The 26609-nt window shown below is 41.2% G+C and overlaps 1 protein-coding gene across 19 annotated transcripts in view; it reads right to left on the bottom strand.

Moving 5' to 3' along the window:
• CEP112 (centrosomal protein 112) overlaps positions 1-26609 on the bottom strand; it is a 467190-nt gene that overhangs the window by 191957 nt on the left and 248624 nt on the right. For 18 of the 19 annotated variants that reach the window (XM_023244533.2, XM_045044857.1, XM_045044855.1 and 15 more), the window contains one exon: positions 19958-20188. In XM_023244533.2, coding sequence (XP_023100301.2) covers positions 19958-20188 — 231 coding nt within the window. Of the gene's footprint in view, positions 1-16031; positions 16869-19957; positions 20189-26609 lie in introns of those variants that run through there. The other variant, XM_045044860.1, reaches the window with a different exon arrangement.

Here is a 26609-nt window from a genome sequence, read left to right as displayed (position 1 = left end):
CCTAGACCAATTATAGAACTACATTAATCGACACCCTGTCGTATTGGAAAAGAACAGTCATGTATATCAATTGTACAAAATTAGAGTCTAGCAGCACACTACATATTTACGGTCAATTGATTTTCAACAGGCTGCAAAGGCAATTTAACAGAGAAAAGATAGTCTTTTCAACAAATAGTGCTGAAACAATTGAATCGGTTTTTTACATTTATTATTTTTTCTTTTATTTTGAGGAAGAGAGAGAGAACGCCAAGCAGGCTCTGCACTGACAGCACAGGGCTCAAACAGGGCTTGAACCCATGAACCATGAGATCATGACCTGAGCCGAAATCAAGAGTCGGACGCTTAACCAACTGAGCTACCCAGGCAACCCCGAAACAATTGAATCTTAATCTGTGCCTTGCACCATTCCCCAAAACTGACTCAAAATGGAGCACAGATCTAAATATAAAACTTGAAACATAAAACTTCCGCAAGGAAACAGGAGAAACTCTACGTGACTTTATGTCGGGCACAGATTTCTTAGATATGACACCAGAAATGTGATCTGTAAAAGAACAAAGTGATAAATTAAACCTCATAAAAATTAAGAAACCCTGCTCTCTGAAAGGCACTATTTAAGGATGAGAAGTTAAGCCACTGACTGTGAAAAGTGCGTGCAAGTCATACATCTTACAAAGGCCTGGTATCCAGAATATATAAAGAACTATCAAAATTCAATAAAAAGAAAACAAACACATATAAAATCAGAAAAACATTTATGCTTTACCAAGAGAGACAGTCAAATGACACATACCTGAAGATGTTCAACATTATTAGTTATTAGGGAAACACACAAGCCATGTGACACAGCCGTTAGGATAGCTAAAATGACATTACAAATTCAACAATATCAAATGCTGGTGAGGATACAGAGCACCTAGAACTCACAGATGCTGTCTGAATGCAAAATGATACAGCCAATTTGGAAAACAGTTTGGCAGCTTCTAAGAAAGTTTAAAAATACAGTTATGGGCGTCTGGGTGGCTCAGTCAGTTGAGTGTCCTAGTTGAGCTCAGGTCACAAATCTTGCGGTTCCTGAGTTCAAGCTCTGCATCGGGCTCACTGCTGTCAGCACAGGGTCTACTCCAGATCTTCCGTCCCCCTCTTTCTCCGCCTCTCCCCCGCTCACGCTCTCACTCTCACTCTCAAAAATAAATGAACATTTAGAAAATATACATATAAACAGTTAACATGCAACTCAGCGATCCCACTCCTTCTTATTGACCCAAGTGGAATGAAAAATTTATGTTCCTACAAAACCCTTACATGAATGTTTAACCACCCAAATATTTCTCAACTAGCGAAGGGACAAAGTTGGTACATATGTGCAGTGGAATATTATTAGCAATAAATAAGAATAGACTGCTGCTACACACAAGAACATAAATGAATCTCAAATGCATGATGCTAAAGGGAAAGAAACCAGACACAAAGGGCTATAAACAGAATGATTCATTTATATAACATTCCAGAAGAGGCGAATCTAATAGTCACAGAAAGCAGATGAGTGGTTACTGGGAATTGGGGCTAAAGGAAGTGGGATTGACAACAAAGGGTCTGGAGAATATTCGAGGTGGTGGAATAGTTGTTCATCTTGATTGTGGTGACGGCTTGTCAAAAGTTGCATAATGAAACATCATCAGTAGGTGAATTATATCTTGATAAAAAAATGTTTTTAAGAGAAGACACCTGATATGGGAAAAAGCCTGATGTCTTCTGGAGCTGGTATAAGAAGGAGTAAGACAAGGTCACATCTCTGAATGAGGACAATGAGTTCACCAGGTCTTCCTGGCAGAGAGAAAAAAATACACGTAAAGCTGTGAAGGCAGAACGCTTCTGGCCTCTTTGTGGAAAAGGGAACCTGGTGGGGTGGGTGCGCAGCACAGGTTGTGTCTGTGGTGGGGAGACAGCTGAGAAAGGTAGAGGATGATCCCAACTCACACTCGTTTTGATGGCAAGTAGAGAGACAAAACAAATCCAAACCAAGTGTTGGTTGGGGCATCTGAGTGGTTTCGTGGTTTAAGTGTCCGACTTCGGCTCAGGTCATGATCTCACGGTCTGTGAGTTTGAGCCCCGCATCGGGCTCTGCGCTGACAGCCCGGAGCTGGGAGCTTGCTTCACATTCTGTGCTCCCTCTCTCCCTGCCCCTGCCCCACTCACTCTGTCTCTCAAAAATGAATAAATGTTAAAAAAAAATTTTTTTTTATATCAAGTGTCGGCAACGATGTGGAGAAACTGGAACCCTCATGCACCTGCCAGTGGGAATGGAAATAAGGCTCCAGCTACGGAAAAGAGTATGGAGGGCTCCTCCAAAAAGTTAAAACAGAATTACCACCTGGCCCAGCAATTCCACACTGAGTATTATACCCAAAATAATTGAAAGCAGAAACTCAGACAAATATTTGGACACCCAGATTCATAGCAGAATGAGTCACAACAGCCAAAAAATGGAAGCAACCGAAATGTCTACTGATGGGCCAAATGGGTAAACAAAGTGTGGTGTATCATACAGTGGAGTATTATTCAGCCTTTTTTAAGAAAAGGAAACTCTGGGGTGGCTTGGTGGCTCCGTCAGTTAAGCGTCCAACTCTTGATTTCGGCTCAGGTCATGATTTCATGGTTCCTGAGATCGAGCCTGGCATTGGGTTCTGGGCTGACAGTGCAGATCCTGCTTAGGATTCTCTGTCTCTCTCTCTCTCTCTCTCTCCCAAAATAAATAAACTTTAAAAAAAGAAGCATTAAAAAAGGACACTCTACGCATGCTACAACATAGATAAACCTTGAAGACCTTGTGCTAAGTGAAACACACCAGTTACAAAAAGATAAATACTGTTTGATTCCACTCTCAAGAGGTACCGAGGGTCACCAAGTCCATAGAGAGAGAAGGTAGAATGCTGGGTGCCAAGGGCTAGGGGAGGGAGAAATACAGAGTTAGTGTTTAATGGGGACAGGTCAGGTTTTGCAAGGTGAACAATCTACCTTGTCCAGAAGGTCCTGCTGGACTCTACCCCTCCCCCACAGACTTCCTGGGAGTTCCTCAAGTCATGCTGGCCAACAGACCTAGACAATGGCTCCGATTTCAGTTAAATGTAATCACAATTTCGTTTGTTCCCATTATCTCTGCCCCATTAAAGGCAATCTCTTTGAGGGGAGAGGCTGTTTTCATATTGCCAGTGCCTAATCCAGCCCAGCAATGAGATTTGTGTGTGTGTGTTTTCTTTTTGTAAAGTAAGCCGTGATTCCCACCATGGGGCTTGAACTCACGACCTCAAGATCAAGAGTTGCATGCTCTACCGGCTGAGCCAGCTAGGCGCCCCCGAGATTTGTTTTTTTAAAAAGATCCCTGTCTCAGGAGCAGAGAGAATGTCTCTGTCTTACCTTCTTCTCTCTGAGGTCAGATGGTCATGTGTCCCTCAGACTACCCGCCTGCACAGTCTCAGGACCAAAACCATCTTCTCCTTTTTTCCCTAGCAGACCCGGGGTCTGGCTTTCCTTGGGGGAGGAGTAGTCTAAAGTCAGAGAAGCCCACTTTTCCTTTGGCACTCATCAGGGTTGCAGGAGCAAAAGTGAGAGCCCTTCGAGCAGGCTGCAGCTAGGCAATCAAGCTTTGCTTCTGCTTTTCTTTGAAGGAAAGATGACCTGGACCAGGGGAAGGGTCTTTGAGAAGCCCCCAACCTCGCAGGCAAGGCTGAGGAGGGGCTGGTGGCATCACAATCATGCCACTCAGTTTCTGACGTCAGCTAATGTGACACCAGGACTGAAGGGCCGGCCGGCACATCCTTTTTTGTGTGCAACTCTGGTCTCTCAGGGCGGAAAAGGGGAAGCAGGCGGAAGACGTCCCAGGGCTCGGGGGCAGGACAACACTAGAAGTAGCTGGTGACTTGTACATTGCTGTCGGACTACGATGTGGTCAAAACATAGAACATTCTGAAAAACCACATAATCCCATCCCACAGAGATGAACCAGCATATTTGCATTTTTCCCATCATAAACGTAATCTATGACCTCTTTTCTCTGGATGGGTCTCACATCCCAGATCAAATCCATCAAGAAGCCGTGCTGGCACTAGCTTCAAATACACCCAGAACCTGACCACCTCCACTGACGCCACTCTGGCCCAAGCCCCCATAATCTCTCCCTTGGGGTACAGCAGTACCCCTCTAATGGGTTTCCCACTTTCATCCTCACACTGCCAGAATGATCTTTGCAAGTCTAAGTTGGATCACACCACTCCTTGGCCCGATGCCCTAATGTGCTTCCATTACTCAGAGTGAAAGTCAAAAGTCCTGACGGCCTCGCAGGCCCTATGTGATCAGGACCCCTGGGATCCCTCAAACCTCATCTCCTGCTCTCTCGCCCTGTCTGCTCTACTCTCCCCACACAGGTTCCCAGCTGGTCCTTCACCAAGCCAGTCTTGCTTGGCCTTTGCACTGGCTGTTCGCTCCATCAGAAATTGCTTCCTCCAGGCATCCATATCGTTCATTCAACTCCTTCCTTGACTTTCTCAATGAGGCCAACCCGATCGCATTACTTAAATGTCCCCAATTCTGGCACTCCAGAGTCTCCCTTCATCTTTTCTATCATTTCTTATTCAGTAGCACTTAGACACTTTTTTGTTTGTTTGTTTAACAATTCAGTGTAAGTTCATTAGGTGGCATGCTCACTATTTACTGTCTGTCTCTCCTGCTAGAATGTGAGCTCTGAGGACACAGGAATATCTGCCTGTTTTGTTCATTACTATATCCAGCATCTAGGATGGCTATACACAAAACAGGCACCAAATGCTGAAAGCATTAAGAGAGTGCCATGGCCTGCTAACCGTCCCTCAGCTAGCTAGCTTTCTTTCCCTCCCTCCCTTCCTTCCTTTCTAAATTTATTTTAATTCCAGTAGAGTTAACATACAGTGTGCTATTAGTTTCAGGTGTACAATGGGGTGATATACTCCCACACATCGCCCAGTACCCGTCACGACAAGTGCACTCCTTAATCCCTATCGTATGTTTCACCCATCCCTTCTGGTAATCACCATTTTGTTCTCTATAGTTAAGAGTCTGTCTGCCTCTCCCTCTCTTTTTTTAATTTGCTCGTTTGTTTTGTTTCTTAAGTTCCACACGAGTGAAATCATATGGCATTTGTTCTCTCACTGACATATTTCACTTAGCATTCTACTCCCTAGCTCCATCCATGTCATTGCAAATGGCAAGATTTCATTCTTTTTTATGGCTGAATAATATTCCATTGTGTGCATCTATATCTATATCTATATACATATACATGTGTGTGTATATATATATATGTGTATGTGTGTATATATCTATATCTATATATCTATATCTATATCTATATCTATATATCACACCTTCTTTATCCATTCATCTATTAATGAACACTTGGACTGCTTCCATATCTCGGCTATTATAAATAAAGCTGTTTTAAACATAGGGGTGCATGTATTCCTCTGAATTCGTGTTTTTTGTATTTTAGGGGAAAATAGTAGTGCAATTACTGGATTGTAAGGTAGTTCTATTTTTAACTTTAGGAGGAACCTCCATACTGTTTTCCACAGTGACTGCACCAGTTTGCATTCCCACCACCAGTGCATGAGGGTCCCCTTTCTACATAGCCTTGCCAACACCTGTTGTTTCTTGTGACTTTTATTTTAGGCATTCTGACAGGTGTGAGGTGGTATCTCATTGCAGTTTTCATTTTCCTAATGATGAGTGATGTTGAGCACCTTTTCATGTGTCTGTTGGACATCTGGATGTCTTTGGAGAAATGTGTTTATGTCCTCTGTCCATTATTAAATTGGATTATTTGTTCTTGGGTCTTGACTTGTATAAGTTCTTTATGTATTTTGCATACTAACCCATTTTTGGATATATCATTTGCAAATATGTTCTCCAATTCAGTAGACTGCCTATTAGTTTTGTTGATTGCTTCCTTTTCTGTGCAGAAGATTTTTTTTTTCTTATGTAGTCTCAATAGTTTGTTTTTGCTTTTATTTCCCTTGCCTCAGGAGATATATCTAGAAAAATGTTGCTATGGCTAATGTCAGACACATTAACTGCTTGTGCTCTCTTCTAGGATTTTTATGGTTCAGGTCAAACCATTTTGAGTTTATTTTTGTGTATGGTGTAGGAAAGTGGTCCAGGGTCATTCTTTTACACATAACTGACCAGTTTTCCCAACACCATTTGTTGAACAGACTGTCTTTTTCCCACTGGATATTCTTTCCTGCTTTGTCAAAGATTAATTGACAATATAATTGTCAATTTATTTCTGGGTTTTCTATTCTGTTCTATTGACCTATGTATCCATTTTTGTTGCCAGTATGGTACTGTTTTGATCACTGAAGCTCTACAATATAACTTGAAGTCTGGAATTGTAACACCTCCAGCTTTGCCTTTCTTTTTCAAGATTGCTTTGGCTTTTTGAGTCTTCTGAGGCTCCATATAAATTTTAGGGATTTGTTGTTGTTGTTGTTGTTCTAGTTCTGTGAAAAATGCTGTCGTTATTTTCATAAGGAATGCATTAAATCTGTAGAGTGCTTTGGGTAGTGTAGACCATTTTAACAATATTTGTTCTTCCAACCCATGAGCATGGAACATCTTTCCATTTCTTTGTGTTGTCTCCAATTTCTTTCATCAGTGTTTTATAGTTTTCAGAGCACAGGTCTTTCACCACTTCAGGCAGGTAAATTCCTAGGTATCTTATATTTGGTACAATTTTAAATGTGATTATTTTCTTTTTCTTTTAAAAAAATTTTTTTTAATTTTTTTTTTCAATGTTTATTTATTTTTGGGACAGAGAGAGACAGAGCACGAACGGGGGAGGGGCAGAGAGAGAGGGAGACACAGAATCGGAAGCAGGCTCCAGGCTCCGAGCCATCAGCCCAGAGCCCGACGCGGGGCTCGAATTCACGGACCGCGAGATCGTGACCTGGCTGAAGTCGGACGCTTAACCGACTGCGCCACCCAGGCGCCCCTTCTTTTTAAAAATTTTTAATGTTTATTTATTTTTGAGAGAGAGAGATGGAGTGCAAGCAGGGGAGGGGCAGAGAGAAAGGGGGACACAGAATCCGAAGCAGGCTCCAGGCTCTGAGGTGTCAGCACAGAGTCCGACGTGGAGCTTGAACCCAGGAACCGTGAGATCATGACCTGAGCTGAAGTTGGACGCTTAACTGACCGAGCCACCCAGGCGCCCCCAAATGCAATTGTTTTCTTAATTTTCTTCCTTCTGCTTCATTTTTGGTGTGTAGAAATGCAACAGACTTCTGAGCTTAATCTGTTGTTAGAGGGCTACCTGTTTTGGGTTTTGGTATTGATGTTATGCTAACCAAGAAACAGACTACTAAATCAAAAGAGATGAATATTTTAGAAGTCCACAGTATAGATAATTAAAGGCTTTCAGGAAAGTTGTACCAATTTACATTCCCACTAATAGAATTTAGAATTTTGGAGTATTTATCTATTGCACCCTTGGTATTTCATATTATTGATTAAAAGTGATACTCGGTATCATTTAAAATAATTTGTTTACTCAATACATGAAAAATAGTATCTTGTCTAAATTAGTACTTCCTTCATTACTCATGAGGATAAAGAGCTATATTTAAACCAAATGCACTTTTTCTGGTCATATACTATATTTATTTTTACTGTGTCCCATAATGTATCCAACTTAGTTATATTCATTGGCCATTTTTGATTATTAACTTAATCCTCACGACACTGAATTAGAAAACCCCCTTCCACAGGAATGACTGCCGCCCTCCCATTATAAACAATGATTAGGACAAGACTTGACTCCCATCCCAGAGCTCCACCCATGCGCTATGCCCTCTGACACCTCTGAGAGTCAGACACTCTGCCTACCACCTGATGCCCATCAGCTCGTCCTCTGCCCTCACCTCCCAGAAAGTCTCCAAACAAAGAAGGCAGGAGTATGGATAGGGAGGCTCTGTCCCTTCATTCCAACTTCCTTGAGCCTCCTAACAACTGGAAAATGCTTTTGTCCTAAGTGCATAAAACGTTACTGAAATGTTGGCCTGGGACAGAAAAAACATCAGGAAAGGCTGGTTAGAATGTTAACATAATTAGAGTCTAGTTGCCTATAGTTTAAGTTCAGTATTATTTTCAAAAAGGCACTCATTTAAAATCTATGTAGTCAGCATTATAATGTTCAACAACGAAATCATAGGATATATAAAGAGAAGAGATGCCTCCTTCACATAAAAAGCACCCTCATAGTTAGGGTAATCACAGAGCTTAACATGCAGGCTGGGACATGCTTAAAAGTGAAAGGAGGAGGGGGGTGTTAAATCATTCAGGATCCTGGGGCAACAGGTGCAAACTGGGACCTTCCCAGGTAGGTTGGGAGGCGTAAGCCCCCTATTTATGGTAAACCATCAAGACGGTGCCCTAAATTACAATTTCTGTTCTTATTTGTAATCATTTCATCATTGCTGAAGATATTAATGAAATGCACGTTTTTTCATTTTTTTTTCTTCAGTGTCATGAAAAAAGATACACTGCTAGTAAGACTCCTACAGGTTCGACCATGAAGCTGAAAGGATCAAAAAGGATTGTACAGTTATCAATACTCCACTCAAACACACACACACACACACACACACACACACACACACACGCACACGCGCACGCACAGACGCAAAAAAACCTCACAGAAACCAAAATGAACACACATACAAATGCTTTTGGGCACAAATACCTACTTATTTTACTCTCAGTTCTCTCAGTTGGGATATCACTCTCTGAAGATGCCAAATAAATTGTTCTGTTTCCAGTAACTTCTAAAGTCAAAATACCATCTTTTTACCCTGGCCTAACAGAGATTGTCCCTTTATTCTAGGTAGAGATTTTCTCCCTTCAGAACACCCCAAAGGATAAAACCAACAACTTCCCATGAACGGCGGGCTTCCATTGCCAACGGTGCAATTAGAATATTAGAAAGTTAGGCTGGAGAACAAGGGAGGGTTAATCTTGTAAACTGTAAATATTTACTTTCAAAATAAACAAAGATTCACTTATAATTCTAGATTTTATTTTGAAATAGCCTTAACGTAGAATATACTGCCTTTTAATTTTCTCCAAGTAAAACATAGCTCTCTGGCCTAGGAAAACTAGACTTTGAAGTTAAGCTATTGATTTGCTCTCCCAGATTGCCAGGAAACGGAAGTGCTCTTTAACATGCAGCACAGAGGCGGAGGGAGCATCGGCGGAAGATTCTGTGGGAAACAGCAAGAGCCATTCAGCAGGGAGCAGCCCCACTGCCATGTGCATGTGTGACTCCACCCTGGCATTGAGTTTGGCAGCCCCACTCGGGCTGGGACGGCAAAACCTTGACAGCGTGAATATCCAGTATCTGCTCTTCTTGTTCAATAGGCAAACACCTCAGACCTCACTCCAGGACTCATCTAGTGGAATCGCTGTGAAACAGGTGACCCGCATGAGAACAAGAAAAAGTAGGAGAGAGCCGGGGATCGGTGCAAAACTGTGTCTCTAGGGAACACACAATTCCTCTTGTGACGCAGAAGATACATAGACCGATTTAACGAAAATACTTGGTTTGGGCTGATGTGCAGATATTGTCAAAATGACCAAAAAGTCTTAGCTCTGGTATAAAACAAGACTTAGGCCCTTTCAGCACTTCAACGAGGTTCCCAATGGAGGTACTCTGAAGATGCTTCGAAATTCTAAACTTTGATATAAATGAACACCAACTCATCACATTCAAAGTATGTGCACAAAGTTTTCCAAGTTGTCATTTGTGCATGTTTTTCTTTTGTAAATTAATCTACTGTTAGGTTGAGAATTATCATTATGGTCCATTCTATCAAACTGTGACTTATGCCAACTTGGAAGTTCCTCAACATTTGTGGAATATTGTAAAAGTTAGGCAGGATGTTATTTGTCAATCAATTTTTATAAATCTCAACTGTTTAGGGATAATATTTAATTTAAAAATTTAAGGATATAAAACTTCACATTTTTAGCAAAGGAAAAAGTCAGGGAAAAGATCAAAGTAAAGGGAACAGAATTGAGATTAGAAATCCATTTTAAGCCAAAATGACAATGTCTTCATAAGTTAATATTAATCCTTTAATTATAAATTTCAAAGGTTTAAGTAGTTTCTATGACCTTAGCTTTGAATAATTATGCCATATGGAGCTTTTCTTAAATTTGAAAAAGATGCTGAATTGTTGCTCAAAGCCTTTTAATGACTTCAGGCTGGCAGAATTCCAGTATAATCCTTCAGATACTATTAAAATTACAGACCAGCAGCCCAAGCTGGTAAATGCTATGTCAATTTCATAAGCGCTTTTTACTTAGTAGAGTATGGTGTGGAAAATGTTTGATGTGTTCATATGTTTTTAAATATCAAATTGTGAACCTTAAAACAACTATTCATGGAGAATTCATAAAGGAAATGATGGATGGATTACACTAAACACAAATAGGGTCTTTTGTGTATCATAAAATTAAATGATAAAGTTAAAAGGCAAACACCAAAAATAGCTGCCACAAAGATTAAGAATTTTTTCGTCCTAAATGCAAATGAGTTTATGTAAGGTGAGGAGAAAAACATCAGGTCACTAACAGAAGAGAAATTGTCAAAGGATATGAAGAGGCAATTCTCAGAAAATGAAATATGGACAACCAATTTATTTTAAATGTTCAATCTCAGTCTTAAAATACAAATTAAAACAATAAATTATTGACCAAAAACTACCAAAAATTAAAGAAAAGTATTAATAATGAGGACTGGTTAGATAAAACAGATATTCTGCTGTGGAAAATATAAATTAGTACAACCTTTTGGAAAAAGTAACCTGACCCCTTAATTCTACTGGGATCTTAACCTAAGGTAAAAAAAAATGGAAATGTTGAAAAAAATTTACATAAGAAGATGTTAATCTCTGTATCAATGTAGGCAATTTTTTAAGAAGCTAAATGTTCAAAAATAAGAGAATACTACAATAAATTATGCTACATTCATAATATGGAATATCATGAAAACTATATTTTCAAAGAATCTCAAATGCCATTGGAATATTCTTAGCGTAATTTTTTAAAAAAGCAAAAGACTGCACTATGTGATCTCACTTGGTGTGATCTCAGTCTGCTAAGTTCATATAGCTATTGTACATGCACATTAAATCACTGCTCTTGGTTTCCTCTGGCCGGTGGTAGTAACAGGAAATTTTACATTTCTATATTTTCCAAATTTTCTAACCTAGCACCTTATTTCAAGAAACTTATTTTAAAAGCAACTGAATAGATTTCTGAAACAATGGTAAATTTTCAATTCCAAAGGTTTTGTTTCTTCTTCCAAGATTTTATTTAAATTCAAGTTAGTGAACATATAATATAGTATTGGTTTCAGGAGTAGAATTTAGTGACTTATCACTTAACATACAACACCCTCCCGCTGTCCTGGCAACAAGCACCCTCCTTAATGCCCATAACCCATCTAGCCCAACCCTCTCCCACCTCCCGCCATCAACTCTCAGTTTGTCCTCTATAGTTAAGAGTCTCTTATGGTTTGCCTCCCTCTCTGTTAAATACCAAAGTTTTAATCAAACTTCGGCCAATGACCCACCACCATCACTTAGTAATATTCTGTAATTTTCAAAGGTTCACGTTTTCTGTGGACTTTGTCTCGGGTTGGTTTCAAAAGATTTTAAAAGGTGTGGGGCTCCTGGTGGCTCAGTAGGTTAAGCGTCCGACTTGGGCTCAGGTCATGGTCTTACGGTTCGTGGGTCCGAGCCCCGCGTCGGGCTCTGTGGGAAGAGCTCAGAGCCTACAGCCTGCCTTTTAGATTCTGTGTCTCCCTCTCTCTCTGCCCCTCCCCGGTTCATGCTCGCTCTCCCTCTCTCAAAAATAAACTTAAAAAAGACATTTTAAAAGGTGAGTAAAGCAGCTTTTGCTTTTCAGATGTCAATCATTGCCTCTCTTGGATTCTCTGTTGCAAATCTTTCGACCTTGTAGAGGCATTACAGGTTTCTCTTCAAGCCGCTGAAGATGTCAGCAAGGCCTGAATTGCTGCGGACAGAGGCTCAGGTAGGGGCTGGACTCAGGAATTCTCTCCTGACCTCGATGCTGTAAGTGCCACCAACAACCCAACCACAGGGAGTGTCACGTTCAGAGTGTTTATTATTCTGGTGTTATTCTCCTCTCCTCTTTGAACCTCACTTTTATACTTAATGAGAGAAAAATTAATTTCTAAACCCCCCAATTCTGACAGGATTCCAAGCTGCTGGCGAATATTTCAACTTTCAGATTTAAAACGTGACAAAACATTAAATCTTTTATAAAAATACAGTAGAAGAATTCAACTGTCCCACACAATGACACAACAGGCGGCAATAGGATTGTCTACCAGTTTACTGGTGTTAATTCAGATTTTTATATTAAGAATTCTACTGGGGAGCCTGGGTGGGTCAGTCAGTTGAGCGTCTGACTTCGGCTCAGGTCATGATCTCGCAGTTTGTGGGTTCGAGCCCCACGTCGGGCTCTGTGCTGACGGCTCGGAGCCTGGAGCCTGCTTCGGATTCTGTGTCTCCTTCTCTCTCTGCCCCTCCCCCGCTCATGCTTTGTCTCACTCTGTTTCTCAAAAATAAATAAATGTTAAAAAAAATTTTTTAAGAACTCTACTAATTTGTGTAAAAAAAACTGTCTGAAAAAAGCTTTATGCTAGACATTTAACGTACTAAGAAACATGAATATTTGAATATAAAAATGTATCTTGTCCCATCGGAAGTATTTACAATGGGTCAAAATCAAATATGGATGAATCAAAACCAAGGTTTTATTTATTCACACTGCCTTTCACAGCGGCTAGACTGAACTTCTCAGTTCATCATCATTCTTTCATTTCCTCAACATTTATGTATGGTGCTTTGTCTCAGGTGCCACGCATGGTCCCGGGGCTTTAGAAATGAGTGTTTTACAAGGACGGTTTTCAGGGCACTCAGTCCAGGTCTTCCTGCACTTAGAAATACTGCACTCCTTTCACTAGTTAAGTTAGAACATTTATCAATCAGAAACACCAACGGCTCTTCCTATCAAGAGCCCAGCACTTGTTTTCTATCACATGGACTTTGGGATTGGCTAATTCCACCAACTCAACAAAAACCAAACTCATGGCACTAAACACCGGTCCACTTTAGCACTCTTATCCCTTTCCCCAGACTCTCCTTCTGCCAACAAGTCGCTACATTCTGATGAACCCCTCCAGCACCTTTAACCATGGTGGCTAATGTTACCACGCTAAAACCCCATTTCTGTCTTCTTGTGTTACTTGTGTTCTCAGTTCAATTCAGGACCATTCCATTCTTCCAGACTCACGCTGCCATCGCCCCTCCTCTACCTGAAGGACTCCAAATCCACCCGGTCAAATTCCCTTACACCTGCTTCCTGCCATGTTCCAGCCATCTGCCCAGGCTGAAGCCTGGCCATTTCCACCGTCCTGACACTCCTCACTCAGAAGACTACTGCTATTCTTTACAGAGAATAGAGACGGTATCAGATAGAAGCCCTTCACAAATCTCGTCGTGGAACCCCTTTGTATCTTTACCAATCCTCTCTCTTCTTCCGTCCTTGAAAGTCGTGGCTTCTATCATTCCCTCACTCAGTATATGTGCCAAGTTTTCTAAACACGAGAAGTACAGACATGAACAAGACAGACCCAGATCCTGCTCATGGAGCTCACATTCCAATGGGGGGTCGGGAGGGGAAGAATGGAAAATAAACGATCATAAAAATGAAAAGATGATTCCAGATGGTGACCTGAGGTATGAAGACAGGGAAAAACTTAGAGCTTTTTCCCTGAGATCAGGAACACAACAGGATGTCCACTCTCACCGCTGTTGTTTAATATAGTGTTGGAAGTTCTAGCATCAGCAATCAGACAACAAAAGGAAATCAAAGGCATCAAAATTGGCAAAGATGAAGTCAAGCTTTCACTTTTTGCAGATGACATGATATTATACATGGAAAATCCAAAAGACTCCACCAAAAGTCCTCTAGAACTGATACATGAATTTAGCAGAGTCGCAGGATACAAAATCAATGTACAGAAATCAGTTGCATTCTTATACACTAATAATGAAGCAACAGAAAGACAAAGAAACTGATCCCATTCACAATTGCACCAAGAAGCATAAAATACCTAGGGATAAATCTAACCAAAGATATAAAAGATCTGTATGCTGAAAACTCTAGAATGCTTATGAAGGAAATTGAAGAAGATACAAAGAAATGGAAAAACATTCCGTGCTCATGGGTTGGAAGAATAAATATTGTCAAAATGTCAATACTACCCAAAGCTATCTACACATTCAATGCAATCCCAGCCAAAATTGCACCATCATTCTTCTCGAAACTAGAACAAGCAATCCTAAAATTCATATGGAACCACAAAAGGCCCCGAATAGCCAAAGTAATTTTGAAGAAGAAGACCAAAGCAGGAGGCATCACAATCCCAGACTTTAGCCTCTACTACAAAGCTGTAATCATCAAGACGGCATGGTATTGGCACAAAAACAGACACACAGACCAATGGAATAGAATAGAAACCCCAGAACTAGACCCACAAACGTATGGCCAACTAATCTTTGACAAAGCAGGAAAGAACATCCAATGGAAAAAAGACAGCCTCTTTAACAAATGGTGCTGGAAGAACCGGACAGCAACATGCAGAAGATTGAAACTAGACCACACCACTCACAAAAATAAACTCAAAATGGATAAAGGACCTGAATGTGAGACAGGAAACCATCAAAACCCTAGAGGAGAAAGCAAGAAAAGACCTCTCTGACCTCAGCCGTAGCAATTTCTTACTTGACACATCCCCAAAGGCAAGGGAATTAAAAGCAAAAATGAACTACTGGGACCTTATGAAGATAAAAAGCTTCTGCACAGCAAAGGAAACAACCAACAAAACTAAAAGGCAACCAACGGAATGGGAAAAGATATTTGCAAATGACATATTGGACAAAGGGCTAGTATCCAAAATCTATAAAGAGCTCACCAAACTCCACACCCGAAAAACAAATAACCCAGTGAAGAAATGGGCAGAAAACATGAATAGACACTTCTCTAAAGAAGATATCCGGATGGCCAACAGGCACATGAAAAGATGCTCAACGTTGCTCATCAGGGAAATACAAATCAAAACCATACTCAGGTATCACCTCACGCCAGTCAGAGTGGCCAAAATGAACAAATCAGGAGACTATAGATGCTGGAGAGGATGTGGAGAAACGGGAACCCTCTTGCACTGTTGGTGGGAATGCAAATTGGTGCAGCCGCTCTGGAAAGCAGTGTGGAGGTTCCTCAGAAAATTAAAAATAGACCTACCCTATGACCCAGCAATAGCACTGCTAGGAATTTACCCAAGGGATACAGGAGTACTGATGCATAAGGGCTCTTGTACCCCAATGTTTATAGCAGCACTCTCAACAATAGCCAAATTATAGAAAGAGCCTAAATGTCCATCAACTGATGAATGGATAAAGAAATTGTGGTTTATATACACAATGGAGTACTACGTGGCAATGAGAAAGAATGAAATATGGCCCTTTGTAGCAACGTGGATGGAACTGGAAAGTGTGATGCTAAATGAAATAAGCCATACAGAGAAAGACAGATGTTTTCACTCTTATGTGGATCCTCTTATGTGGATCCTGAGAAACTTAACAGAAACCCATGGGGGAGGGGAAGGAAAGAAAAAAAGAGGTTAGAGTGGGAGAGAGCCAAAGCATAAGAGACTCTTAAAAACTGAAAACAAACTGAGGGTTGATGGGGGGTGGGAGGGAGGGGAGGGTGGGTGATGGGTATTGAGGAGGGCACCTTTTGGGATGAGCACTGGGTGTTGTATGGAAACCAATTTGACAATAAATTTCATATACTGAAAAAAAAACAAAACAGCTTAAAAAAAAAAAAAAGAAGTATGAAGACAATGGGACCAGCAACGCCGGTAGAACTGGGCAAGACTTTGGAGAGCGAGGTCAGAGAAGGACACTGAGCAGTGCAGAGTGAGGAGGAGGAGAGCCACAGAGACTCCAGGAGAGGGGAAGAACATCCCAGGCCGAGGGGCGGCAGGTATAAAGGCCTGGAGGAAGGAGAGCGCGAGGCAGGCTCCAGGAACAGGCCAAGGTCTCACACGGCTGGATCCTCGCGGCCAAGGGCCCAGGGTGGGCCTGTGCCACTCTTTCAACCACACCCTTATGTCTCAGATGGCAAACCCTCAAGTGTCTGTGGTTCTCTGCCTTACTAAGCTCTTCCTGTCCACTAGTTCCCTTCTCCTGTATTTCAAGACACTTGCAGCCTAAAAATATACTCCTTTGGAACTACACCTTCCTTTTAATATCCGGTTTTCTGAAACACCAGAGTATTCACGAACCTTCCCTTCCTCACTCCTCTCTCATCTTCTGCAGCAGTGTTCCTGTCCACACTATCCCTTGAGGGTTCTGCCCAAGATCATCCATGAATTCTCAGTTTCAAATCCCATGACCTCTCCTCTGCCCTCATCCTTCCTGATTTTGTGTCACATTCTTGAAAATCCTCCTTTCCAAATATTCTCTGCCTTTGTGTCCATGAAAATACAGTCTTCTCAGATTCCTCTTACCTCAATGACCCTTCTTTGGCTGCTTCCTCCCCAACATCTTCAATGAAGTTCTTCCTTCACGGCTGACTGTTTTCTTTCTATATTCCTCTCATGAACAGGCCCTCCCTGTGGGTGACACCCCACAGCTGTTTCTTCGAGTCCTGCCCTCTCTTCTGGCTCTCTACAGACGTTCCTTCAACAGCAAGTGAACGAGCGTCACAGCTGGGTGGAATGGAGGCACGTCCAACTCAACAAATGGTACATGCCTTCTTTCTCCCCAACCAGACTTCTCCCTTCCCCATGTATTCAGGGCTGGATGTAACCTTGACAAGTGTAATCAATGCCACCTCTGAGATGATTCTCAGCCATGTTCTCTCCAGCCCATTGTCACCACTAGGCTCTCACAGCCTTCCCGCAATTCTAACGTGCTCACAGAGACCTCCTGCCCGTGTTATTAATCCGGTCCCCACCAATTGGCATTCCCACTACAACAACACCGACAGAAAGATTTTCCCAAGAATCACTTGAATGCTGACTTTCAGGGCTTAAAAACTTTCAGCAGCTCCTCACCGTTTACCCCATGAAGCTAAAATACTATCACGGCTTTGGAGAGTCTTAGTGATCCTAGACTGTCTTTTAGCCTGATCACTAACCACTCCCCTTGATTAACCTCAATGCCACATAAACAGTTTTGTTTGTCTTGCTGTTGTTAAGTCCTCTGGCTTTGAATGCCCCTTGCATATCTACTAGTCAAAATCCTACATATTACTTATATCTGGTAAAAGTGACACCTCTTCCAGTGAATCTTCCCTGATTTCCTTAACAGGAATGATCTCCCCCAATTCACACTCCACCTTGCATTATAGTCATTTTTCTACGTGTGAATATCTTACTGCCACTGTTACTTTCAGATCTCCTTAAGGACAGTACCTTTTTTGTTTCTTTTTTCTATGTGTCCGCACAGTGCCTGGGAGGTGCCTTTCTAGGTTACAGAAGATCTTCCAGAAATGTTTGCCAACTGAATCACTAATGGTTCTATTACTATTTTTCTTTATTATCTGCAAACTGCTAATTAGTTACAACACGTATAGACCTATACTTGAAAAGGTTCATCTTCTAGTAAAAAGAAACATCTGAAATATGAATACATAATGCAAGAAAATTAAGGCCCAGCTTGTATGTTTTTAAGTCTGGTTTTGGTACGTCCAATTTTCTGAAATCAGTGTGCAGGGGTTCCTGTGCCATTTAAGAACATCTCCTTAGAAGCACTTTGAGCTGTTGGCTAGAGCTGACTGGCACCAAGGCGAGGGGAGGGGCATGTAAGAGTCACCGGAGAGGATGGGCCGACATCCCTTTCGCTCCATCAGTCTCGCTGATCTGCTATTTTCAGAGGGCTAAGACAGTCTCAATAAGGACGCTTTCTAATTCCTGAAACTCTGCATATTTTAGCATCAAAACATTCTTATTTTGTACTGCCTTGATGGAATTACCACAAATTCCTCACTTAGGTGTATAAAAGGCATCGCAACCTGGACCCGCCCCCAGTGGCCCCACCACCTGCTCTGTTACTCTTCCTTCAACAACAAATAACTCCACTGGTCCACTGGCCCCCTCGCAAGTCACTGTGAAACCGCCCTTGACTGCGCCATAGCATACGCCCCTCTCTTTCTCTCTTGACTCCACATCTGAACCAACAGCAGACACTGTCTGTTCCCTTTTCAGAACCCAACCCGAATCTCATCAGTTTTGACCACTTTTGCTGCCACTGCCCAGGCCCGGGCCTCTGTCATCTCGTCTAAACTTCCTGCAATGGACTTTTCACTGGTGTCCCTACTGCCTTCTGTGCCTTCAGTTCAGTCTATTCTTAGCACGCGCAGAGAGATGCTACTCAAATGGGAATCAGAGCATCGTCCCTCCTCTGCTCAAAACCTGCCAAGTCTCCTTACTCTCAGAGTCAAAGCAAAACCCTGCCAAGGGCCCACGTAGGCCCACAGGACCCGAGGTTTCTTCCCTAGCCTCATCACCTCCTTCTCTTTCTCCTCCTTGGTCACCATTTCTGGCCACGCCAGTCTCCCTGCTATTTCTCTAAGAAGCCAGGCTACCTTCTGCCTCTTTAGAGTCTTGTTCCTATTTATTTTTGGGTTCAGAGTTATGCTGCCAAGGGCAAAGCCTGATAAAATCCGAGCTCCTGAGAAATTAAGACACTATCAGGGAAGCATCTTAGGGTCACAATCCGTGTAATATCAGTGGAGCAGGGGCACCTGGGTGGCTCCGTCGGTTAAGCGTCTGACTTCGGCCCAGGTCATGATCTCGCGGTCCGTGAGTTTGAGCCCCGTGTCGGGCTCTGCGCTGACAGCTCAGAGCCTGAAACCTGCTTCGGATTCTGTGTGTGTGTCTCTCTCTGCCCCTCCCTCGCTCACGCTCTCTCTCTCTCTCTCTCTCTCTCTCTCAAAAGTAAATAAAAATTAAAAAAATAAAATCAGTGAAGCATTAGAACGGTGCTGTGTGTTCTGTGAAGACAGAATATTCAAAGATGAAGAAGAAAAGGTAAAAAAAATAAGCAGAATTAGAAGACTCTTAGATTACCCTATTCAAGTTTTTTGATCTCAAGGTAAGAGACGAGTCTATAGGAACTCAAGAGGTCATTTACAGCTGCTATGATTTATAACATTTCACATTTACTACCCAATTAAAATGTTTCCACTTTTTCAGAACATTGAAAGAATGAATATTTGAGATTATACCTGGAATACAAGTCAACCCCAAATGTGTGAACATTATGCTGACATCTTTTTCAAAAATATATAATTCTAAAGAAACTTTTCTTAATCTGAAACATCTATCTGGGAAACTACGTCATCATTTATGTCACGCTATTACAAAAGACTGTGAAATATAGAAACAACTACTGGAAAAACTACCAAAGATCTAGTCTTAACCTAGGAAAACTTCGGGCTATCGCCTGAGGATCCCTGCTCAGCACAATACCGGACAGTGTTCTACACTGCTCTATCACCACGTGTATTCAATCCCTACGGAAATGGGATATTCCAACTATCCCTTCCATGAACGTCAAGGGAAAAGTTAGGGAACCTACTCCCCGGATTCTTCTCGTGGTGTTTAAACATAGAGCGAGCTACTGAAACTGCTCATGTGAATAGTTTACACATTTCGGGAGTGGTTCTAGGCCTGCCATCTTTGAGAGATCAAATGCAAGGGTGGCAGCAGTGGTATCCAAACATGGGTCCCAGGGATCTGTACGAATCCAGCGGGATGCCTTACCTTTTCCAATGCCACGTCTGTCTCGGCGGCATGAGCCCTCTTCAGCTCCAACTTCATCTTTTCTGACTCGGCCTTCAGCTTATAGACCGCGGTCTCGTGGTCCCTTGCAGCCTTTTGCTTCTCCTCTTCACGAAGAAGGCCGAGTTCCACCAGCTGCTGTTTCCGCTGTGAGTTCACATGAATCAGCTCTTCTCTCAACTTGTGAACTTGGGCTTCCATGTCGGCAATAGCCTTATTTTTAAAAATGAAAAACAGGTAGAGGATATGAATAGGAAAATCATAAAAGAAGAAACACAAAAGGTTAATAAATCTACCAAAAAAGTTCCCTCCCTTCCTTCCTCCCTTCCTTCCTTCCTTCCTCCCTCTCTTCCTTCCTTCCTTCCTTCCTTCCTTCCTTCCTTCCTTCCTTCCTTCCTTCCTTCCCTTATTCTCCCATCCCATGCCATCCCCTCCTCATTTAGACATAAATGCTACCTAGAACATTTTACCATATACAACATAGTCCATTTCATTTGCTTCAAATATTTATGTAAGTGGAATGTTATATGTATTCCTTTGCAACTTGCTTTTTCAATATTCAACATTATGTTCCGAAGATTCATCTAGTACTTGCTATTGTATTTTCGGGCTTTTTTAAGCTCATTTATTTTGAGAGAGAGAGAGCTCGTGCACAAGCAGGGGAGAGGCAGAGAGAGAGGCAGAGACAGAGAGACAGGCAGAGAGACAGAAAGAGTCGCAAACAGGCTCCATGCCGTCAGCGTAGAGCCCGACACAGGGCTCGGTCCCACAACCATGACCTGAACCGAAATCAAGAGTCAGACGCTTAACCAACTAAGCCACCCAGGTGCCCTTGTATTTTCGTTTTTATTTCATATGATGTCTGCTCTGATTTCATGATGTCTAGCATTCTACGTTCTTGGGTTTATTTTATATTCCTCCTCCTATTTTCTTATTTTCAGTATTTAAGTCATTTATTTTTATACTTACTTCTTTTCTGATTTATAAACTTAAGACTATAAATATCCCTCCAGCTATTGCTTACGTTTAATCTCTTAGGTGTAGAAATATGAGATTTTCATTATCATTTAGCTCAAACATTTTTAACTTCCATTATTATTTTCTTCTTTGACTTATAAACCATTTCGAAGTAGGTTTCTTAATTCCCAAACATACGGGGTATATTAGTTTCCTGAGGCTGCCATTAACAAAGTACTATAAACTGAGTGGCTTAATACAACAGACACCTATTCTCTCACAGTTCTAGAGATTAGTAGTCTGAAATCAAAGTGTTGGTAGAGTGGATTCCTTTTGGAGGCTCAGAGGGAAAATTCTGTTCCATGCCTCTCTTCTAGCTTCTGGGGTTTGCTGGAGATCTTTGGTGTTCCTCGGCTTACAGACGTATCGCTCCAGTCTCTGCTCTGTCTTCACATGGCTTCTTTGTGTGTCTGTGTCCCTGGGTCCAAATTTTCCTCTTCTATTAAGGACATTGGTCATCTTGGGCCTTCAGGATGTGATTAATGCCTTTATAAAATGGGATTAGTGCCTTTTGAAAGGAGACTCAGAAATCCCTTTCCCCTTCTACCACGTGAGGACGCAGGGAGAAGGCGCTAGCCATGAACCAGGAAGAGGGTCCTTATTAGAACACAAACATGCTGGTGCCTTGGTCTTCGACTTCCAGCTTCCAGAAATGGGACAGGTGCATGTCTGCTGCTTATAACACACCCAGCCCGTGGTATGTTCTTATAGTAGCCAGGACAGACTAAGACGTAGTCTGAGAGAAACAGACTTGCAAAGGTTTTATCCAAATTCAGACTGATTTGATTTGAAAGCCTTTGTTTTTATCACCTACTATACTGTATCAAAGTTGTAAGAATTTTTTATAGAGAATAACATTTGTTGTATTTTGTTCATTTATTCTTATTGCACACGCCTAACTTCTCATTTTCACCAGGATTAGTACAAAGCTGCATCCCAAAGTCACAGGGTCATAACGTCTTTGTAAAAAATAAAAAACGAACAAAATAAGTTAGCTTCCCAAAACCACCGAAACCACCCCAAACTGAATTTCAATCTTTGTCGATGTACATAAAATATTTGCTTTTTTTTTAAGTTTATTTATTTATTTATTTTGAGAGAGAGAGAAAGTGTAAGTGGGGGAGGGGCAGAGAGAGAGGGCGTGAGAGAATCCCCAGCAGACTCTGTGCCGTCAGCGCAGAGCCCCTGGGGGGGCTTGATCTCACAAATCGTGAGGTCATGACCTGAGCTGAAATCAAGAGTTACGCACTTAACTGAGTCATCCGGGCACGCCCATAAAAATATTTTCAATGGTATAGTCACGTTTAGATGCTGTTCTACCTTTTCCTATACCTAACTTTATGTCTTCATTTCCATTTATTAGCGTACTTGTCACTCTTAGTATCTCTTTAATATTTCATCATTGCAGTATATCGTCATTTACTTAATCATATTATTTTTGGATATTTGTCTTATTCCAATTAGTCATTATTACATATGCGACACCTATGAATACATTACAATGCTATTTTGCTTTTAGTTTACGTTATGAAGATTATTTCGTCAAAAGATAAGAATGACTTTGTAGCTTTTTTTCCAAATTGCTCTACAGAAACACTGAGTCCATTTTCCAATGTGAACAACAGTGTATACGTGAACCTGTTTCTGCACACCCGAGCCACTGGTGCGCTTCGTAATTCTGTATATTTTTATTAGTTGACTAGGAATGTGACGAGAACTTAAGGAAGGCATTTTAAGTTGCTGGCACATTGATATGCACTGGCTTTAGTCCAATGACGATTTTCAAACAGAAAAACTATACTGAAAAATGTATCAACTAATTATGGGAGAAATAAACATTAAATGAAAGAACTTAATGCTGAAGGCTTCCCTGGGGTATTTAATATTTCAGTCCTTAGCAAGTGCTGATAACTAGAGTGACAGAACTGCCAAGATCAATCTGGAATAGACGTGTTCATTTTTCTTTACGATTATAAATAACGAGCTATCAAACTTCATCATTCTGACTGATATAGAACAGGAGAATTACAACAACATTTAACAAATTAATAAAGGTTGTTATCTGTCTATAGGGGACACACACCGTAAGCACAACTTTTAATCGAGCTGAGTTCAATTAACAGTTAAAAACATACAAACAGACCAGAAAACATGGAAGCAACTGAATGTCCATCAACAGATAGGGGGATAAGCAAAATGGGGTCTGTATGTACGATGCATTGTTCTTCGTCCTACAGAAAGAAGGAAATTCTGACTTATACTATAGCACGGATGAAACTTGAGGACATTATGCTCAGTGAAATAAGCCAGTCACCAAAAGACAAACACCAAACGTTTATACCAATTTCCTTAGAAAGCTAATGACTCTTTTTTTAATGTTTATTTTTGAAAGAGAAGAGAGAGTGCACGTGTGCACAGGTGCGAGTGGGGAAGGGGCAGAGAGCGAGGGGGACGAGGATCCAAAGCGGGTTCTGTGCTGACAGCAGAGAGCCAGACACAGGGCTCAACCTCATGACCTGATGATGAACTCATGACTCAGATCACGATCTGAGCTGAAGTAGGACACTTAACCTACTGAGCCACCCAGGCGCCCCAGAAAGCTAATGACTCTTCAAACCACTCTGAATCTGACAAGTTCTGGCAAGAGCAGTGAGAGGTTGAAACATCTCATAAGTGATAATAGATTGCCAGGATTATCATCAAAGTGGTCCCAAACAAAATTCAAAAATGCATTTTATGAAAGCAAAATGTGTCTAAGTTGAGAACATGTTCATGGTTAAGAATCATTTGGACTATCTTGGAAATCCAAAAATTGTTCTATAGGTGCTCTTGGAATAGACAATGTTAATATAGTTATTGATGTATTAGGTTACCTTTGTACCATCACAGAAAGTTTGTGAGCAATCACCACCAAGAGCTGAAATGTTTCCAATGTGCTACTCTTTAATGTGTAGGTATATGTAATCTACCATTTGTTAGGACCTATGATGTGGAAGCCACATAAGTGACTTCTAGAGAAAAAACTTTACCCATAGAGTTTAGACTATAATAAATAAGCTACACACACACACACACACACACACACACACAAACACACACACCCCATAGAGCCATAAGAGAAGATGATGTGCCATAGAAGTTCAAAAGAGGGAGCCCTTACTTTGAGCTAAGAATTCTGAAAACCTGAATAAAAGTGAATGCATCTGAGATGTACCTTAAGAGAGAAATTAGCACCACTTGGGAACAGGGATAAATACAGGACATTTCAGGAAGAAAGAATGAGTTGCATGGAAGAAGAAAAACAGAACGTCAAAGAGGAATAGGAGAAACTCAGAAAACAGAGATTTGCTGCAGATATTGAAGACATTAAACTACAGGGGTTGGAAATCAAGGCACTGGAGGACCAGTAAGATACCTAAATTGGGTGCTGGAAAGGAGTATGTGGGGATAGTAAGTCAAGAAATACTACTGAATTTGTATTAAGAAAGACTACCCTGGAGGCAGTTTATATCATGGCTTAGACACACCAGAGATGGGAAGGCCAGCAGTAGTGGAAAGAGTGGAATGGATGGGAATACAATTTTAGAAGTAGAACTGAAACGGTTAGGGGAAGGCACCTGGGTGGTGCAGCGGGTTAAGTGTCCGACTCTTGATCTCAGCTCAGGTAATGATCTCGCGGTTCATGGGTTGGAGCCCCACATGAGGCTCTGCGCTGATGGCACGGAGCCTACTTGGGATCTGTGTCTCTCCTTCTTTCTGCCCATCCCCCACTTGTGCTCTCTCAAAAATAAACATTAAAAAAAGGGCTAAACAACTAAATGCATGATGAAGGCCAGGAAGAGAGGGGAATATTGGTGATTTAGGATGGTTACCTCAGGCAGTTTGGCAGATTAGATATTCTGAGAGACCTTCATGAGATGAAACAACTAGATTCTGTACAAAATACAATGTTTTCTTTCTTTGCTCATAGGAAGTAAGAGAAAAATCCAAAAGAAAAAAACAAAACAAAAATCACACACTATAAAACTGCATGTGTCAAAAATAGGATAGTGAGCACTGAGCACGCTCAAAAGGCAATGTATCTTGGAGGACAAATGTCTTTATGAGCATTGCAGCTTCTGGGGGCAAGGAATATGGGAGCTGAACATGATTCCATGGAATTAAGTCAGCGGGCCTGGAATAGGACTAAAGTGGTTCTAGGTCCATAGTGTTATTTACTCCTGCCTGATGCTAAAATAAATTCCCTCTGGAAAAAAGTTTCTTTAGTTTCATGTCTCCAAGTTTTCCATAAATTAAGGTAAACCAAGAATGAGCTCATAATTTAAGAATTATTAAATCCAGGGAAAAAACACCATCGGTAAGAGTCAGCAAAAACAGATTCCCACTGGCAGGCACCTCAAATATGAGAATTATCAGAAAAATAAGATAAAATAACATGCATTAAATGTTTTAAAAAACAAAAGATGAAACATTAAAAAAAAATTTTAAAGGGGCGCCTGGGTGGCTCAGTTGGTTAAACATCTGATTCTTGATATTGGCTCAGGTCATGATCTCATGGTTCGTGAGATCAAGCCCCATGTTGGGCTCTGCACTGACAGTGTGGGGGATGCTTGGGATTCTCTCTCTCCCTCTCTCTCTGCCCCTCCCCCCTTTCCCCTTCTCTCTTTCCCTCTCTCAAAATAAATAAACACACAAAAAAATGTTTTTAAAAGATAGAATCACAAAGTGAGTAAGTCACAAGAGACTAAGCAAAAATTATCATGTTTGAGAAAGAATCAAATATAACTTCCAAAAAAAGTTTTTGAATAAAAGAATAGATGAGTTAAGGCAGTTTAAACATAGCAAAAGCAAAAAAGTAATGAAACAGAAGAGGGATCTTAATAAATTACTTAGAACACAGCAAATTAATAATCAGAAGATAACTGTAAGTGAGATGTTTAAAGCTATGGAAGGTAAAATAAAAATATCTAATATATGTCTGGAGTTCTAGGAGGAGGGGACAGAAAAGAGAAGATAGGAAGGGTATGCAAAAATGAGAATTTTCAGAACTGAGGAAAAATAAGAATCCTCAGAATTAGTAAGCAGAATAAATATCAGACAGGACAGAAAAGGAAGGAAGGAAAGGAAAGGAAAGGAAAGGAAAGGAAAGGAAAGGAAAGGAAAGGAAAGGAAGGAAGGAAAGGCAGGAAGGAAGGAAGGAAGGAAGGGAGGAAGGGAGGGAGGGAGGGAGGGGTCTAATCTGTATACTAGGTAATGAAATGGCAGAACACAAAAGACAAAGAGAAAAGCTTAAAAGCAGGTAAAGTGAGGGAAAAAAAGAATATATTCAGTAAATGACATCCCAGTAGCAACAAATACACCAAGCGCTCAGATTCTGGGTTCTAGTACCATTCCCTGATAAAAGGAAACAGTGGCCCTTAGACAAATGACTGAGTCTAAGAGTGAGCAGGAAATATATAAGATGAACCAGAGCATCTTGCTGTGCTAGTAGTAAGGAAGTGCTCCTTGATGAGAGTATATTAAAGATACAAGAACCAACTGAAGGAGCTCCCAATGGCCAAAGCTGGAACAATTTGAGAAAAAAAAAAAAAAAGGATTGGATTATATTTCAAAGAAT

This window comes from Felis catus, chromosome E1 (genome assembly GCF_018350175.1).
Source record: "Felis catus isolate Fca126 chromosome E1, F.catus_Fca126_mat1.0, whole genome shotgun sequence".
NCBI classification, from domain to species: Eukaryota; Metazoa; Chordata; class Mammalia; order Carnivora; family Felidae; genus Felis; species Felis catus.
This window is presented reverse-complemented; position numbering and strand designations above follow the sequence as displayed.